This window comes from Amblyraja radiata, chromosome 3, assembly GCF_010909765.2.
Source record: "Amblyraja radiata isolate CabotCenter1 chromosome 3, sAmbRad1.1.pri, whole genome shotgun sequence".
NCBI classification, from domain to species: domain Eukaryota; kingdom Metazoa; phylum Chordata; class Chondrichthyes; order Rajiformes; family Rajidae; genus Amblyraja; species Amblyraja radiata.
Window position 1 is genome coordinate 86,291,063 of NC_045958.1, and position 19,499 is coordinate 86,310,561.

Below are 19,499 nucleotides of genomic sequence, written 5' to 3' on the forward strand. Positions count from 1 at the left end.
GAAGCTGTGAGGATGAGGAGGTGGAACAGCTGAGAGAATAATTAATTGATTGAGCTAAAGAAACAATTGCATTCATAACAATTTTAATTGGATGTTTAGTAAATAAAAAAACAAGAATCTACATATTTTTAAATTAATTGTTGAGCTGTTTTACTCTTTGAGTAGGCGAGTGGGGTAACTAATGGAATCAAGTATAAATTGCCATGGAGGTTGCCTGTTGCCTGCAAGGCGAGTGATTATATTTCATTTTATGATTTTGATATGGTTGACAAGAGGTAGGGATAATTCTCCATGTTCTCCCTCTCCTCTTAGTTTCAGATTCGGGCTTTGGGGTTTTCTGCTGAATTCCACTTTTAGTCCATCAGCCGGCTTAAGGCCAGACAGCAAGAACATTTTTACTCAGGCAGTTTGCTCACTCATTGTTCCCACACATCCCAATTTGGGATGCCAACTGTAATGGCATTGTATTGCATTTTTTGAGGAGTGTAGGATTTGTTTAACGAAATGCTGTATGTTTTGTAGAATGTCTTTGTAAGTCTTCGGGTTATGTGGCCAGAAACACATTGGAGGTTGCAAACAATCTGGCTCCGCCAATGTTTGAGTCCAGAAAGTAGGTCGATCAGGCATTCATTCTTCAAGGTTCATTTGGATGAAATTGCTCCCTATGTAAGAATGTGTAGCAGGCATTCAACAACAGCACAGTCGTAATGTTTTTTAAAATCAAAATAAACTTTAAGCAAAATAAATAATAGATATCAAACAAGAATTGTGCAAGAATTCTTCTGACATTTTCAGAGGCGATACATACATTCATTAGCATCGTCAAAATGTGGCATGGGGCTAGAGACCAAAAGATTTAAGAGGATAACTGGCAGTTCAAAATGTTGTATTATTCATTTGAACCCCACCTTTAACCTCTGCTAACAAATGAGATTCCATTCAATGCCTGACATATACTGTATCTGATTGTACTTAATGTTTTATCCAGTGAAGCCAGGATGGGGTCTTATACAATCCTCGTATATTCATGTTTGATGGGATAATTTTAAATTGGGGTATCTAGGATTGAGATTTCCTCTAAATGCTTTGTTGAGCAATCCTGGTTTTATAATATTGTTTTCTTTATTTTGTTGGAATAGAAGCCAGGGGTACATTTGAATAAGTACATTAGCCCTTCTAGTGGACTCATGAGTAACAGTGCATGCATTGAAAGTGCAACATGATTGAAAAGGAAGCAGGTGCATTGGACCAGCTATTTTGATCCTTGCGTTAGCAGTGACATGTGCTTCCTTCTTCCAGCATATAATGGTGGAATTAAACAGAACAGTGCAGTATTTAGTCTTTTGTGCTCGAATAACCATATAACCATATAACAATTACAGCACGGAAACAGGCCATCTCGGCCCTACAAGTCCGTGCCGAACAACTTTTTTCCCTTAGTCCCACCTGCCTGCACTCATACCATAACCCTCCATTCCCTTCTCATCCATATGCCTATCCAATTTATTTTTAAATGATACCAACGAACCTGCCGCCACCACTTCCACTGGAAGCTCATTCCACACCGCTACCACTCTCTGAGTAAAGAAGTTCTCTCATGTTACCCCTAAACTTCTGTCCCTTAATTCTGAAGTAATGTCCTCTTGTTTGAATCTTCCCTATTCTCAAAGGGAAAAGCTTGTCCACATCAACTCTGTCTATCCCTCTCATCATTTTAAAGACCTCTATCAAGTCCCCCCTTAACCTTCTGCGCTCCAGAGAATAAAGACCTAACTTATTCAACCTATCTCTGTAACTTAGTTGTTGAAACCCAGGCAACATTCTAGTAAATCTCCTCTGTACTCTCTCTATTTTGTTGACATCCTTCCTATAATTGGGCGACCAAAATTGTACACCATACTCCAGATTTGGTCTCACCAATGCCTTGTACAATTTTAACATTACATCCCAGCTTCTATACTCAATGCTCTGATTTATAAAGGCTAGCATACCAAAAGCTTTATTTACCACCCTATCTATATGAGATTCCACCTTCAAGGAACTATGCACGGTTATTCCCAGATCCCTCTGTTCAACTGTATTCTTCAATTCCCTACCATTTACCATGTACGTCCTATTTTGATTTGTCCTGCACCTCACATTTATCAGCATTAAACTCCATCTGCCATCTTTCAGCCCATTTTTCCAAATGGCCTAAATCACTCTGTAGACTTTGGAAATCCTCTTCATTATCCACAACACCCCGTATCTTGGTATCATCTGCATACTTACTAATCCAATTTACCACACCTTCATCCAGATCATTGATGTACATGACAAACAACAAAGGACCCAACACAGATCCCTGAGGCACCCCACTAGTCACCTGCCTCCAACCCGACAAACAGCCATCCACCATTACCCTCTGGCTTCTCCCATTCAGCCACTGTTGAATCCATCTTGCTATTCCTGCATTTATACCCAACAGTTGAACCTTCTTAACCAACCTTCCATGAGGAACCTTGTCAAAGGCCTTACTAAAGTCCATATAGACAACATCCACTGCTTTACCCTCGTCAATTTCCCTAGTAACCTCTTTAAAAAATTCAAGAAGATTAGTCAAACATGACCTTCCAGGCACAAATCCATGCTGACTGTTCCTAATCAGACCCTGTTTATCCAGATGCTTATATATATTATCGCTAAGTATCTTTTCCATTAATTTGCCCACCACTGAAGTCAAACTAACAGGTCTATAATTGCTAGGTTTACTCTTAGAACCCTTTTTAAACAATGGAACAACATGCGCAGTACGCCAATCCTCGGGGACTATTCCCGTTTCTAATGACATTTGAAATATTTCTGTCATAGACCCGGCTATTTCTACACTAACTTCCCTCAATGTCCTAGGGAATATCCTGTCAGGACCTGGAGACTTATCCACGTTTATATTTTTCAAAAGTGTCAGTACTTCTTTTACTTTGAAACTCATAGTATCCATAGCTACTCTACTAGTTTCCCTTACCTCACATAATTCAATATCCTTCTCCTTGGTGAATAGCGAAGAAAATAAATAGTTCAATATCTCCCCCATCTCTTTTGGCTCTGCAGATAGCTCTCCTATCTGTCTCTCCAATGGACCAATTTTATCCCTCGTTATCCTTTTGCTATTAATATAGCTGTAGAAACCCTTTGGATTTACTTTCACCTTACTTGCCAAAGCAACCTCATATCTTCTTTTAGCTTTTCTAATTTCTTTCTTAAGATTCTTTTTACATTCCTTATACTCCTCAAGCACCTCCAGTATAGCACTATGAAACTCACTTAAACTCACTTACGATGATCTTACCTCATGGTGCTGTATGTATATACATTTAACTCCTTTTGTAGCCTCAAGAAAAGATGCATTTCTCCATCTGAAGCCTAGCCGTTGATGTATAGAGGGTTTGTATATCTTCCTCACTGTCAGAATTTTTATTCACACCATATCTATGTCTGCAGTTAGTTTAAAGAAAATTGTAAGGAAATATTCCCCAGTGATGATCTTCAGTCTTTGAGGTAAACTGACACCGACAGATGATAAATTCATTGCAATTTAAAAAATGTCACGGGTAATGTAAAGTACGATGATGTTTTCAGCAGTATTAAATGAAAGATATCTGATTTGGGGAAACTATTATTAACTATGGCCTTCAAATTCAGTGGTTTCTCAGAATATTTCTGCAGTCGTTTAAATAAAAATCAAGTTAAAACTGAAATAAAGTCAGTATTTTAGTTTGAATCTACTTAACGGCAATATTCTTGATTCATTAGGCATTCTCCCAGTGTACAACTCCCTGTTTGCTCTGATGAATGAGAGAGACCGGTCCTGGTATCCTCCAAACCACATCTTCCATATTGATGCATCAACAGATGAATGTACCATCTATCGATTAAGGTAGGTTGAAATCCACAATCACAAATGGAAATTACCATAAATATTTCTTATTATATTATAATTTAACTGCTGGTATAAGTGTCCACACATTTCTTTGTGGATCACATTTTAACATTAAACATGGAATCTGGGTTTACATATAAAAAAGCTGTCTGATTCGACAGAAGGTCTCTGTTAGATTAAAACCACTCAGTTGGAGTTTACACACAGCTCAGCAATTATTTCATTTAAAAGTATATATTCAATTACCTTTAAAAAGTTCCTTCTAAATTTGATTCTGGTCAATGTATTCCAGATCACAAGGCTCATCAAACAAAGACAAGTCTTTCTTGATTTTTGTTTATCGATTATCTTAAGTATTGAACATCTAGTTACCAACCCTCCTACCAGTGAAATCAGTTTACCTCATTTATTGTTTCAAAATTTGTCTCCAAGTTTCTCTCGCCAGAAGCAACCAAATCCTTATGTCAACAGTCTGACCACTGTGTAATATGGTAGCACACAATTAGCGCTAGTAACTCACATCTCTAGAGACTCGGGTCTGGTCCTTGCCTCAAGTGACCAGTCACCTCTTCCTATTAAATGAATCTGTGCATTTGTCAATGCCTTCAAAGCTGCACTCAGGCAAGAAGAGACAATATGTTGACATCTTTGGGAATGCAGAGAACAAACCTTGCAACCTTCAAATGTAGAGTCCTTGGGCGCACGGTGGCACAGCAGTAGAGTTGCTGCCTTACAGCAACAGAGACCCAGGTTCGATCCTGACTAATGGTGCTTGTCTGTACGGAATTTGTACCTTCTCTCTGTGACCTACATGGGTTTTCTCCGGAATCTCCGGTTTCCTCCCTCACCCCAAAGACATATTGGTAGGTTAATTGGCTTGGTATAATAGTAAATTGCCCCTAGTGTATGTAGTATAGTGTTAATGTGCAGGATTTGCTGCTAGGCACAGACTCAGTGGGCCTGCTTCCGCACTGTATCTCTATTCTAAACTAAACACTGTAGCTTTAGTTTATACTACACACAGTCTGTGACATGCTGTTGCAGCGGTGGTAATTTGGTGTCAGGTTCAGATTCTTTGTACACTCGTGATTCCCTGGATGGTTCTGTTGGGATAGTTAGCAATGTCTTTACAATCCTCAATGAAGTGGTGAAATTAGCTCCCCGTGCAGTTGATCATTGTTCGATACCAGTGCGGCAAAAATGGGAAGCCACCATTCATTATTCTATGCACATTGTGGCCTGAGCCACCTCTCTGTTCACACCTTGAGCTGATAGAATGGGTCCCCAAGTGACTCGCTAAAGCCCTCACACTTGCCTCAACACCAAATTAATAACAAGCTTATTTTCACTTATTTTCCCCACCACCACCCTTCCTCCTGCGACTCCTCTTCCATCTTGTGTTGTACTATAGGCAAGGTCCATGCCTTACAATGGGAAGACCATGTGATAAGTAGCAAATGATGACAGACAGGTACACTAGGATTTCTGCTGTCTTGTGCTTATCGTGGAATCTCATCTTGAGGACCGCAGTGAAGCTCCTCAAAGCTCCAGATCTGCAGGTGTAGCTGTGCTCTCCACACGATTAGGAGATAGGACTAGACCAAGCATATATAGCCTGTCCCATAAAAAAACATTAATTCAACCATCCACTACACTAACTGAAATCTGACAGCAAACTACCTCTGGATGAAAGTGTCACATTTCCTGGACGCATTGAATTGACTCTGCGGGCTGGATGTTGAAAGTGTATCGGCATCATGTCCGCCACTTCAGAAGCATGGGATCCAAAATCTACTTGGGTGCCAGGGGCACCAATAGCTTGTGATGGCATCTTTTAATTGAAGTAAGGCAAGAAATTAGGTATATAGTATTTGAAGAATTGTATGACCGCAATTATATTTCTGGAGGCTTGCGTTTTAAACCTGTTCAAATAGAGCTAAATATTTAAGACTTTTTAAAGGGGGTTGTTCAGATCAAGGATAGGAGTTAGTTAAATAAACAACAATAACTTGAGCGTGAGGGGAATGAAACCTAAAGTTTTTTTCAACCTGAGTATGCGGCAAAATTCCAGTTGTTTATTCATTGCAAGACTTTATTATTTGAATGCCATCTTCACTCATTAATCACACCACTTTCAAAGGTTTCAAAGGTATTTTAAGGTACCAATTAAGGTACAGTGATATGCAAATCACCATAAGCTACAGCCATACGAGAGAAAAAAAGCAACAAGACACACACTACATAAAAGTTAACATAAACATCCACCACAGCGGATTCCCCACATTCCTCACTGTGATGGAAGGCAAAAACGTCCAATCTTCTTCCTCTTTATTCTCCCACGGTCGGGGCAGTCGAACCTTCCATCGGGGCAATCGAAGCTCCCACAGCCGGTGGTCGAAGCTCCCGTGTCGGGGCGATCAAAACTCCTGCGTTGGGGCGGTCGAAACTCCCACGGCTTGGAGTTCCCAACGTCGGTCTCTGATCAGAGACCGTGGGCTCCGTGATGCTAAAGTCCACAAGCACCCACGGTTGGCGCTCCGAGGCCGATCCCTGGCAAAAGGATCGCGAGCTCCACAATGTTAAAGTCCCATAGGCACCCGCTGTGGAGCTCTCGAAATCGGTCTCCAGCAAAGCCCGCCAACTCCTCGATGTTAGGCCGCAGTGCAGACGGAGATACGATACAGAAAAAAATTGCATCTCCGTCGAGGTAAGAGATTAGAAAAAGTTTCCCCCAACCCCCCACCACCCACCCTCCATATCAAACAAGCTAAAGAACACTAAAAACATACATTTATCACATACTATTAAAACACAAAGGAAAGGACATATAGACTGTTGGCGAGGCAGCCATTGCTGGCGCCCCAGGCTAGATCCAGTCCTATAGGTAAACACTGCATTTTAAGTCTCTTTGCATACATTAATAACCTTACACTGACCATAAAAAACTGCAGAATTGTGGAATAAAATGTTGCCTGATTGGACAGAAGGAGGTCTCTTTTAAATTAGAACCACTCGGCTGGAATTTACACTCAGCTCAGCAATTATTTCCTTTAAAGATATATGTTCAAATACCTTTAGAAAGTTTAGTAATACTTTGTTTAGTATAGGTGCCAGCGGTTATGGTACGAAGGCAGGAGAATGGGGATGAGAGGGAAAGGTAGACCATAATCATAATCATAATCATACTTTATTAACCAAGTATGTTTTGCAACATACGAGGAATTTGATTTGCCATACAGTCAAACCAATAAAAAGCAACAGAACACACAAAATACATTTTAACATAATCATCCACCATAGTGACTCCTCCACATTCCTCACTGTGATGGAAGGCGAAAAAATGTTCAATCTCTCCCTTCTTTGTACTCCAGAGGTCAGGGGCCTCTAGCCTTCCATTGCTGGGACGTTCTTGGCTCTCATAGCCGGCGGCGGGCCTCCTCGTCGGGCCTCCTCGTCAGGCGATCAAGCTCCTGCATCGAGGAGGAATCTCAGTCCCCCCCACCCCCGCGCCGGGCGATCTACCCCGGGTCAGGGCTAGTCGAACATCGTGCGGCTATTGGAGCTTCCCGACTTGGTCTCTACCCGAGACTGTGAGCTCCGCGATGTTAAAGTCCGCAGGCCGTGGTTGGAGCGTCGATCCCAGGCAAGGAATTGGCTCCGATGGTAAGTCCACGCCCCGCGGTGGAACTCAAAGTCAGTCCCGAGCAAGGTCTCCAGCTCCATGAAGTTAGGCCGGAGAGTGACCGGAGATACGATCCGCATCTCCGACAAGATAAGAGATTGAAAAAAAGTTTCCCCCTCCCCCCATAAAACAAACCAGAGAACATTAACACGTACTTTTTAATCACACTAAAAATAACCCAAAAAAAGACAAAAAGGATAGACAGACTGTAGGCGAGGCTGCCATCGAAGCGCCACCTGGTGGAATGGCGGAGTAGACTTGCTGAGCCGAATGGCCTAATTCTATTCCTAGAACTTATGAACCATTACACTTAGTAGACAAGTAACTGTACAATAGCTTCTTCTGCAGGTTGTGGGGCTGATACTGTAATTTTCTGATCTATTCAGATACTTTATTTTTAATGTTTAGAGGTCAGTGTACAACCTATGTCAAATACTCCTTGTGCTAATAGATCTTGCATAGCAATTAGATTTGATAACGTTACAGTCTTTAGACTAAACTAAGAATTTAATTCCATGATTGAAGTAACCATTTTTATATTCCCTCCACAGATTCTACTTTCCACATTGGTATAGTCCTGGACACAGGAGAGCACATCGTTATAGTGTTACCAAGGGTACAGAGAGCCCTTTCATCGATGATTCTATAATGATGTATCTTTTTGCTCAGGTATAGAGTTTCAGATTGGCTTTGACAGAGAAGTGTTGCAGCATACATTTACCACATTGACATGCATGGAGCTACTGTTGATTTGTCATCTGCATACGGCTTATAAATGCTTTGACTGTATAATGAGAATCTTGGCGGTGGGCCCTTAATTTGAGTTTGAGTGATGCTAATTAAACTGGAATTGCCTAGACGGTGCTCTTTGAATAAATCACGTTTCATCTTACGTTGTATAAATGGAAAGGTTATATAACAGGAGAAATCCTACTTACCCTGTAATGGAAATAGTGCCCAGATTAGAAGATGAATGTAGCCCTGACACTACTTGATCTGCAGGAAGGAACTATTGACATATTGGTATGAACCAACAAATACTGCAAATGAACAAAACAAGGGAGTGTTGTTTCAAAACTGAAAATATTATGTTGAATGCGTCTTTTTTTTTCCAATTTAAACTAAAAAAGTAAGCCTTCCAAAGTAACCATGATGTATGAAATGTAACAGTCCATTAAGTTTGTGCTTGCTCTGTTGGAACATTCCAAAGCAAGCTTTGCTTACTTGCATCCTCCTCAGAGTCCGACATATCCATCCGCCTCAAATGTTTGATCAGTTTGCCTTATGTCTCAACCACTTGCCAAATGTTCCAAGCCTCAGTCGTTTAATCATGTAGCCAGTTTCTAAATGCCTGTGCTCACACAGTGGCAATGGCTCATGGCTGACCTCCCAGCCTGTTTTTCCCTCTTCCTCCAAATCCTTCTAAGTGTTACGTCTTTTATTTTTAAAGGCAAGATTTTTTTTTTAAATCTTCATTTTGAAAAATAATCCTGTGGTCAGGTACATTTTGTTGCTATAAACAGTATTGGCATTGCAATTTCATGTCAGCACAAACTGGATTTGTTTTTTTAGTAGTGTATTTATGTTACAAAACTGAAACCCTACCTTGAGTTCCCCGGTTTGTTCGTGTTTACCTCAGTTCCCCTTTAAATCCTCCTGCTTCCTTGAACCCCAGCTGTCCGTTTAGAGTTACCTCTGGTAAGAGTAAGGAAGCCCCCTAAGATTTTGATTGTCCCAATCAAGTTCCTCTAACCCACCCTCCTCCCAGTCTTTGCTGGTCCAAGGAAAACAAGCTCATCCTGTCCAGTCTCTCCTTGCAGTTGAAACACTCTATACCAAGTTATATCCTTGTAATCCAGGGTCTGAAAAAGGGTTCCGACCCAAAATGTCACCCATACTTTTTCTCCAGAGATGCTGCCTGACCCGCTGTTTTACTTCAGCACTTTGTGTCATCATCCTAGTAAACCTGCCCTGAACCTGCTCCAGTACAATCATGCCCTGCCCATAGTATGTGGATCAGAACTGCGCTTAATACTTCAGCGGTGTCTTAACCAAAGTTTTCTATAGCTTATTACCTTTTTAAAGGGATTTATTTTTTATCTGTCAGCTGTAAGCTCCGCACATGAATGGGATACTGCAGACTGACCTAAGATAAGTTGAAATGGAAGTGGCAGTAGGTTTTTTTCAGCTAAGTTGTGATTAGTGCAGTGAGTGAGGCAGGGTGAGGTTTAATCCTGAGAAACTCAAAGGCCTTAAACTGGCAGGGTGACAGTATGGCAATACCTGCCATTTAAACTATTGACAATGGAAATCAATCCTACACCAGCTATAGCTGCATGCAAGGGACTTCATAGCTGCACGCGATCCTCACTGCAATATTGAATCTATCTCAGAGAAAACCATCCCTACACCTTGGAAAAATTTCAATCCAACCTGGTCACCACTCTTCCATTTCCTGAGGTTTGCAACCTCCACAATTCCTTATGTCTTTTCAGCACAAACCACCATACGTGCCCACCATCACCACCACTACCCTGCTCATAGCTTCCTTTCCCAACTCCCTGGAGAAATACTGCTGAATAATGCACAGCTTGTAATGGCGAGTGGTGGAGGTGCATGGCCCTAGCCACTCAATGCTTTCATGATCCATTGGAGCTTTTCACTGTACCTTGGTACACATGACAATAAACTAAATTACAACTTTGGCAGATTAAGGTTTTAGACCTTCCTTTTCAAAATGTTGTTAAGTGAAAATATTATATTTTGTAATTTTCTCCTCATTCATTCAAATGGTGCATATATTGAAGGAAAGGTCAGTGTTTATTACCCAATCCTAATTGGCTTTAGGAAGGGATTGAGTCTCCTTAAACCACCCTAGTACGTATGCTTCTTCTTCTTATCGAGTCAGGAACACAGGATTAGAAGTTGTTCAGCCAGAGCTGAACACACCTCTCGGCATCTGCATACAATGGTGTCTGTCTTGTCGCTTCTTGTGCTTCTTGTGCGTGGTGATGGAAAGATTGGTGGAAACAGGGCCGCGACGTGAACGCTCTTTCCTTGACCCCAGTACGTATGCTGAAGACGATGCATAGTGCTGGTTGGATGGACTGCTAACAATTTGAGTGAAAACAAAGATGCAGTGAAGCCTTTGCAAGTCATCAAGATGCAAGAACAAAGAGCTATCACTGATTTCTGCTTTTATTCCATAGTGGCGTGACGATTTTGTTAATGGATGGGTTAAAGTCTCAGCTACACACGAAATGCAAGAGGAATGTCTGGGTATGGCAGTGCTCGATATGATGAGGATGGCAAAGGAGAAGGACCAATCTCCTTTGGACATTTATCATTCAAAAAGGTATTATTTGCAATTGTATGATTGTCCTGTTATCCTTGTAACTCTCATGTCAGTCAGGAGACTAAAGGCAGTAACCCCCAGTGTTCACTTCTCTTCAGTGAGAAGTTGTCATTCCATTTGGTTTTAACATAGAGGGAATGTGCCACTCTAGATTCTTTCAAATTACTGGGAGCATGCAATGAAGGTCAACCAACTATTCACCCTCAAGGTAGATGCTGCAGTGCTCAGGTGGCTGATGAAGTTGGTAGAAACATAGAAAATAGGTGCAGGAGTAGGCCATTCGGCCCTTCGAGCCTGCACCGCCATCTAATATGATCATGGCTGATCATTCAACTCAGTATCCTGTACCTGCTTTCGCTCCATACCCCCCTGATACCTTTAGACACAAGGGCCACATCTAACTCCCTCTTAAATATAGCCAATGAACTGGCCTCAACTACATTCTGTGGCAGAGAATTCCAGAGATTCACCACTCTCTGTGTGAAAAATGTTTTTCTCATCTCAGTCCTAAACGAATTCCCCTTTATCCTTAAACTGTGACCCCTTGTTCTGGACTTCCCCAACATCGGGAACAATCTTCCTGCATCTAGCCTGTCCAACCCCTTAAGAATTTTGTAAGTTTCTATAAGATCCCCCCTCAATCTTCTAAATTCTAGTGAGTACAAGCCGAGTCTATCCAGTCTTTCTTCATATGAAAGTCCTGACATTGATATATGGCTTTTCTTCCAGAAGGCACCAATTTGATGGTGATAACTAAGCGATCCATGATGTAATTAATTGCAAACAATAATGGTTCTTATATTGGCAAGAATTAATGCTCACGAGAAATAAGATAGCTCTACAGGCATCTGATGACGGAGGTATAACAGAACACTTGTGGCATAATGAACAGAGGACAGAGGGGAAAGCTGCAGGCATTCCAGTCATTCTTCCAAAACCATAATTTCAGATTCTTCAGTCATTCAAGAAAATTCGCAACCCCAGGGCCAACCTTGGTGAAAGCAGATGACAGACGGGAGCATTTCAAAGAACCCCTTTACTGTGAATCACTCCTTGCACAAGTTTAATTGACTACATCCCATACACTGCTACCCTTGATCCACAAAGGGTTGATAAGGTCAAGTGCCAATAGAAAATCAACAAGGCTTTGGATTAGACAGTTTATGTGTGCTGGCCTTTATAAATCAGAGCATTGAGTATAGAAGTAATGTTAAAATGGGATGTAATGTTAAAATTGTACAAGGCATTGGTGAGGCCAATTCTGGAGTATGGTGTACAATTTTGGTCGCCTAATTATAGGAAGGATGTCAACAAAACAGAGAGAGTACAGAGGAGATTTACTAGAATGTTGCCTGGGTTTCAGCAACTAAGTTACAGAGAAAGGTTGAACAAGTTAGGGCTTTATTCTTTGGAGCGCAGAAGGTTAAGGGGGGACTTGATAGAAGTCTTTAAAATGATGAGAGGGATAGACAGAGTTGACGTGGATAAACTTTTCCCACTGAGAGTAGGGAAGATTCAAACAAGGGGACATGACTTGAGAATTAAGAGACAGAAGTTTAGGGGTAACATGAGGGGGAACTTCTTTACTCAGAGAGTGGTGGCTGTGTGGAATGAGCTTCCAGTGAAGGTGGTGGAGGCAGGTTCGTTTTTATCATTTAAAAATAAATTGGATAGTTATATGGACGGGAAAGGAATGGAGGGTTATGGTCTGAGCGCAGGTATATGGGACATGGGGAGAATACGTGTTCGGCATGGACTAGAAGGGTCGAGATGGCCTGTTTCCGTGCTGTAATTGTTGTATGGTTGTATCAACTGATGTTCTATAGATTGGCAGTAAAGGACACTGCTCAGCAATTCACAAGTTCATCTCCTGTATCTACAAAGAGGTGAATGGGCCAGGGGACCTCAGATGCCCCAATCATGACCACTTCAAGAAACACGAGAAGTCCAATTGTGATAACCACAGAGGATCCCCATCTGTCACAGGGAAAGTCATCACCAAGATGTTCCAACACTGCAGAAGCTGGAATAACTTTTATTAGACCAGGGATAGTTTTGATTGATGTGTTCAAATTCATCTAGGGTTTTATTGAATCTATTAAGAGAAACTGCTTGCAGTGTCAAATTCAATGAATGCCAAATATTTTTTCTGTGAACTTGGACAAAATGCTTGGAACCCGTTCTGACAACAGGGCTTTAAGAGGAAAATAGTGCAGAGCTACAGGAAAAGAGCTTACTGATATATTAGCACCTCCTAGCTCCCTCATTTTAAGCAGTTTCAAATTGTCACCTTCAAAGAAAAGATAAAAAGTATGAATGCATTGAGGAATAAGCTGCGTACTGTGAATTTTACAAGTGCCTTTAATAGAGCCAAAGAATTGTACGGTATAGAAACAGACTCTTTGACCCAACTCATCCATGCTGTCTATGTGCGACTCCAACCTATAATCTCATTTGCCCACATTAGGCCTGTATCCCTCTGCTTCTTTCCTATCAAAGTACCAGCCCAATTGCTTAGTAGGACCATCGACATACAGCTTAAAAAAAAAATCCCTCAAATGCATTTTCTGAATTCCACCCCATTTAAGCCCCTTAAACTAAGGGCAACTCCAGTTAATATTGGGAAAGTTAAAAACCACATGAAAAATCTTCACACACCAGGTGTGAAGGGCAAAGGTTAAAGGAGATGTGGCAGTCAAGTGTTTTATACACAGAGGTTGGTGAGTGCCTGGATTGTGCTGCTGGGGTTGGTGGTTGAGTCAGCTATGATACTGGCTTTTAAGAGGCTTTTGGGTAGGCATATGGATAAGCAGGGAATGGAGGGATGTGGATTATGTTCATGTAGATAACAGATGGCCTTGGCATAATGTTTGGCACAGACATTGTAGGCTGAAGGACCTGTTCTTGTGCTCTATTGTTCAATGTTAGGCAGTTTGGCAAGGTGGTGTCCAAAAACAGTTATTATTGCTGTTGTTATACAAAACCTGTCTTCCCAGGAGATAGTGCCATTGAATAATTTGCAGACTGATTATGCTTGACTGATATTGGTCTGAAACTTCTATGAGGTAGATGGTCGGTCCAGTCTAGTGGTTGAGGTTTATGGGCACTCACAACCCATAACTTGAAGACGGCCACCCAAAGGCACCATCTGTGTTCCGAGCAGGAGTTACAAACTGCTCAGCACCCACTGAAACTGCCTAGTTTATGGATCAAACTCTATTGATGTTAGTGTGGTGCTTTTGACTTTTGCAGCTATGATGTATTTCTTAAGGAAGGATAATCATTATTTGTTTATTGCTCATTAGGTTCACTGCAGAAGGAGGAGAATGGGGTTAAATCGGCCATGATTAATGGCGAAGTAGACTCAATGGGTCGAATGGCCTAATTCTACTCTTATCGCTTATGACCTTATTAACCTTGCACTTTTATTTGCCAAAACTTTTTCAAAAGACTTACTATGAATGATTATTTCCATTTCAACTGTTAATTGTATTGTTTAATTCCAGTTATAAATCGTTGTTGCCAGAAAACGTTTGCCGACAAATCCAGAATTACCATTTTGTGACAAGGAAGCGGATCCGATACAGATTTTACAGGTTTATCCGGCAGTTCAGCCAATGCAATGCAAGTGCGCGAGACCTGAAGCTGAAATACCTCATTAATATGGAAAACCTGCAGCCTGCCTTGTTCTCCGAGTATTTTGAAGTGAAAGAGCCTGAGCGTGGCCCTTCGGGAGAAGATATATTTACAACCATCATTGTAACTGCAAATGGCGGCATTCAGTGGATGAAGGGGAAATATAATGATATTGAATCTCACTCTGATCAGGTAATTGCCACCATTATTTTAACGTGCTTGTTTTTGAATAAACATGCTGGCAAGCAAAAATCGCAGCTTATTAAAGCATTGCATTTGGTTGTATGCTAATCCATAATAAGAAAATCAATTACAGTTCACCCTTCATAACATAATTACCTGAGCTTATACAGGTCAATATGTAAGCTAACACCGCTTCTACTTCTTCTTCTTGTGTATGGCATGCACAGCCTATAGTTTTAGGTCAAGGGTAGACATCTAGGCCAGGACAGCATCAGTTACTGGGTAAATGGCTTTGATGCCACCAGGGAAAAGCCTCAGTGAGCAGTCATTCACGATGTGTGGGATGGTCTGGTCTGGATATCTGCAGTCGCAAGCAGAGCTATCTGTCATCCCCCACCTATGCAGGTGATGGGCTGTTCTGTTACTTGCGATGGAAGTCAAATCCTGATGGTTTCACTGTGGGGTCTGTGATGACCTCTCCGTTGTTGGTGTTGGCATCTTTCCAGGCTCTGCGCCATTCAGTCTTGGAGTCAAAGTCTTCCAGTGATTTGACTGAAGACCAGAAGGGTTTGCGGGACTTCAGGCGCATATTGGGCAGATTGGTCAAGTCAGCATGGATGGGAAGGTCAGGGTTAACCTCAATGGTGCATCAATCTTTCAATATCCTCTCCCTTCTGCGTATGCTGGGAGGGACGATATGAGAGGGGACAGGGAGCCACTGCAAAGATGTTGACTTAAGTGTCCCTGTGATGACCCGCATTGCAGAGTTAAGGTCATTGTCAACTGGTTTGGTGTGGCAGCTATTAGCCCAAGCTGTTGAGCAAAACTCGGCTGTTGAGTAGACATGGGCTAAGCTTGCGGTATGGAGGGTGTGTGCATTGGATCCCCAGCTGTTGCCTAACACCACTGATTCTAAACCATGGGTCCAGCGATAAACACCCAATGATGTCCATGTTATAAAAGCATTACAGAGTGCACCTTTTTTACAGCTGTTTTATTTTTCTGAAATTTCTGTTCATTTCTTTTGGATATGTTTTATTTCCATTTGCTAATAACATTTTGAAATTACCGCATGATCGAGTACTGTGTAGCGGAGAGACAACATTCAGCCCACTGAGTCTAGACTTCCATTTGTACATACACTAGAGTCGTCACATGTACATCATGTAATCATGCACTCTTTCCTGCCTCTGATGTTGGGCTGCCTTCTCCTTCAATAGAGTCATACAGCATGGAAACAGGCCCTTTGGCACAATTTGCCCATGGCAACCAAGATGCCATATCTACACTAGTCCCACCTGCCCACGTTTGGCCTATATCTCTCTAAACCTTTCCTATCCATGTACCTGTCCAATTATCTTTTAAATTTTATATTACATGCCTCAACTACCTCCTCTGGCAGTTCGTTCCTTATACTCACCACCCTCTGTGTGAAAAAAATGCCCTTCAGGTTCCTATTTAATCTTTCCCTCTCACCTTAAAGCTATGTCCTCTGGTTCTTGATTCCCCTACTCTGGGTAAAATACTTTGTGCATCTACCCTCTCTATTCCCCTCGTGATCTTATACACCTCTATAAGATCACCCCATTATGTTATAATAATCCCACATGGTGGACTAGCATGGAAGTTAGATTGCATAGAATTGCAAAGGAATCCGAGGGTAGTTGTGAAGGGTTGTTTCCCTGATGAGAGGTCTCGGACCAGTGGAGTGCCGCAGAGGTCGGTGCTGAACACCTTCGCTCAGCCTTGGCCTACGTGATCTCCCGGTTGCCAAAGACTTTAACTCCCCCTCCCATTTCCACACTGACTTTTCTGTCCCGGGCCTCCTCCATTGTCAGAGTGAGGTCAAACATAAATTGGAGGAACAGCACCTCATATTTTGCTTGGGCAGCTTACAAAGCAGCGGTATGAATGTTGATTTCTCTAACTTCAAGTAACCCTTGCATCCCCTCTCTCTCTGTCCCTCCCCCACCCTAGCCATCGTACTAGTTTTGCTGTAGTTCTGTTGAGTTTCACTCTCTGTATAACTCATTATTACCTAGCCCACAGCCAACAATAGACCATTGTGGGCTCCAAATTTCCTTGATCATTGTTATTTTTTGCATATCTTTCATTCATTTGTTCTATATCTCTATATCACCGTCTATATCTCTCATTTCCCTTTCTCCTGACTTTCAGTCTGCAGAAGGGTCTCGACCCAAAATGTCACCTATTCCTTTTCTCCAGAGATGCTGCCTGACCCGCTGAGTTACTCTAGCTTTTTGTGTCTATGTTCGGTTTAAACCATCACCTGCAGTTCCTGCCTACCCATCCTGTACAGATTTAAAGTTTATTTAGCATTTGACACATACTTATTGATGTTGTTGTTTCCATAACAGTGGCACCATCATCACTGCCATTCCATCCTCCAGTGTCCTCTCCCAGTCCTCCTGCCCATCCCAATCCCAGCAAAGACAAATTTAGCTCTGTTGTAAGCTGTAGACAAAACATTTTTACAGTATTGCAAGGCACAGGTGGTAACGAGAACATCCACTATTGTTCAGATCAAAGAGAGTGCCATGATCACCACATGACATTGTAATGACTGTACCTAGCAGATTGTAGATCACAGAAGGATACAAAATGCTGCAGTAACTCAGTGAGTCAAGGGCCTGTCCCACTTACGTGTCCTTACGCGGCGGGATATGTAGTTGTGTGCGACATCGCCTGTCGCAGAACTGACGGCCAAAGTGGGATAGGCTCAAGACCCTGGCGCGATGCATCTTTTCACCTGCAACAGCAGCAGAAGTAGGCAAACGATCGCCGAACTCGGCCTTGGGCTCACGGCCGTTGCAGTCCGGATCCGCCCCTACTTCTACTCATGGCCAAGAAAATTGAAGATAGACACAAAATGCTGGAGTAACTCAGCGGGACCGGCAGCATCTCTGGAGAGAAGGAATGGATGACGTTTCGGGTCCAGACCCTTCTTTCAGACTGAAGAAGGGTCTCGACACGAAACATCACCCATTGCTTCTCTAGAGATGCTGCCGGTCCCGCTGAGTTACTCCGGCATTTTGCGTCCATCTTCAAATGATGTCACGCGCTCCAGATGGCTGTGCGTTCGAATGAAGTCGCGAGCGACCTTCGCAAGACCGTCGCGGCTCAACACGACCACGAAGTTGGGTAATTTGCATGCCAAGGACACGTAAGTGGGACAGGCCCTTCAGGCAGCATCTCTGCAGAGCATGGATAGATTATGTTTCGATCGGGACCCTTCTTCAGACTTTGGAGCAAAATTACTCTGGGGTACTTTAGGACTCAGTAGTTCATCTGTCCAGTGCCGGAGGTCCTCCTCCATTGTAAGTAGGTGTTGTATTTGTGAAGACCTGCCCTCCCATGCAGGCAATCTCCCTCCAAATGCCTTTGCTTAAATTGAAGAGATGAAGGAGATTGTGATTTTTAAACATGCCTTTGGAAGTTTTGCCTCAATTTCATTGTTGGAGGGTGTAGAATGTTAATGGCAGTGGCTGGGGTGAATAATGGTACCACTGCTTTGGAAATAGTGACATCAAGAAGTAATGGTCAAATGCTGTGTGTTTGAAGCATGAGGAAGCAATATTTAGGTTGAACATAGTCCTGCACTGTGAGTCTGTGAAGTTTCCTGTAGTGCTACTTCATGTTTGGGAATTCATGTTCTTGGCCATTGGGCTCTTCTAATAGTTGCTCTGGCCCTTGCTCACGTTGCCACGCCGATTGTCCCTCCTGGCCTCGATCTCTTGTGTCTGCTTTTCAGCACACCCTTGTGTGAATTGTGCAGTACCTTCTCTCTTCCTTTCTCTTCCCTGACAGTTATTCTGGCTGCAACAGCTGTATGGCTGCTATGTGGGATATGCCTTTAAGGCTGATGACCTTCTGTCTTTGTGTAAAGTGTTGGCAGCAGCACTAAACTGAGTGTGGTTCTGTTAGAAACCACACAGTTCCTGTTTCTGTGCACATTTTTATGTTTAACATGTCACACAAGGTATCTATTTGGACTTTCCCCATGAATTTTAATCTCTCACGCTCATCAACTTCCCTTGTTCTCCTACCACCCAGCTACCCCTAGGCAATTTACAGTATCCAGTTAGTCTTTGGGATCTGACAGGAAACAAGAACACCTGGAGGCTAGGTCTCAGGAAAAACATGCAAGCTCCACACAGAGAGCAACAGAGAACAAATGTGGTTGACTGCACCTGTGAGGCATAGCACCATCTGATGTGTCATGTCGCTATCCCAGTATATTTCTGAGAAGAAACCATCTTAATGCTGTTTCAGACATTCTTTTGACCAATTTTAGGATTTTTTTTGCAGAGGATCTGGTGGGCAGTAGTGGGAAATGCAATGCATCAAAAAATATCAGAAGTGTTCACATGGAATTTGTTCAAGTAGTCAACAGCTAGGTGTTCTGGAAGATAATTGAGAGCTAGAACGTAATTACTGTCAGTGTCTTTGGAGGCAATAATTGCTATGAGATATTTTGGAGAAATAAATTTTCAGGGATGAACAGAAAAGGAAATTACATTGGAAAGGTTAAGAATGGTGGTGGCTGAGGGATTTGTGCAGGACAGGCAACTTGTCGATGTTGAAATCAAAGGATATAAAGAGGCTTCCTGAGATATAGCAAAGTCAAGGTGTGGAATACATTGGGGTAAAGAAAATTAAGCGGGGCAACATGAAGGCAATTTGTTCAGTGGAGAGAAAATAAT

General features: G+C 42.2%; 1 protein-coding gene across 4 annotated transcripts in view; it reads left to right on the forward strand.

Annotated features, from left to right (window-relative positions):
• Nucleotides 1–19,499, forward strand: part of jak2 (Janus kinase 2) — a 246,701-nt gene that overhangs the window by 167,288 nt on the left and 59,914 nt on the right. For all 4 annotated transcript variants that reach the window (XM_033018234.1, XM_033018235.1, XM_033018233.1 and 1 more), the window contains 4 exons: nt 3,793–3,916; nt 8,153–8,270; nt 10,811–10,956; nt 14,463–14,784. In XM_033018234.1, the coding sequence (XP_032874125.1) occupies nt 3,793–3,916; nt 8,153–8,270; nt 10,811–10,956; nt 14,463–14,784 (710 nt within the window). The remainder of the gene's footprint in view (nt 1–3,792; nt 3,917–8,152; nt 8,271–10,810; nt 10,957–14,462; nt 14,785–19,499) is intronic.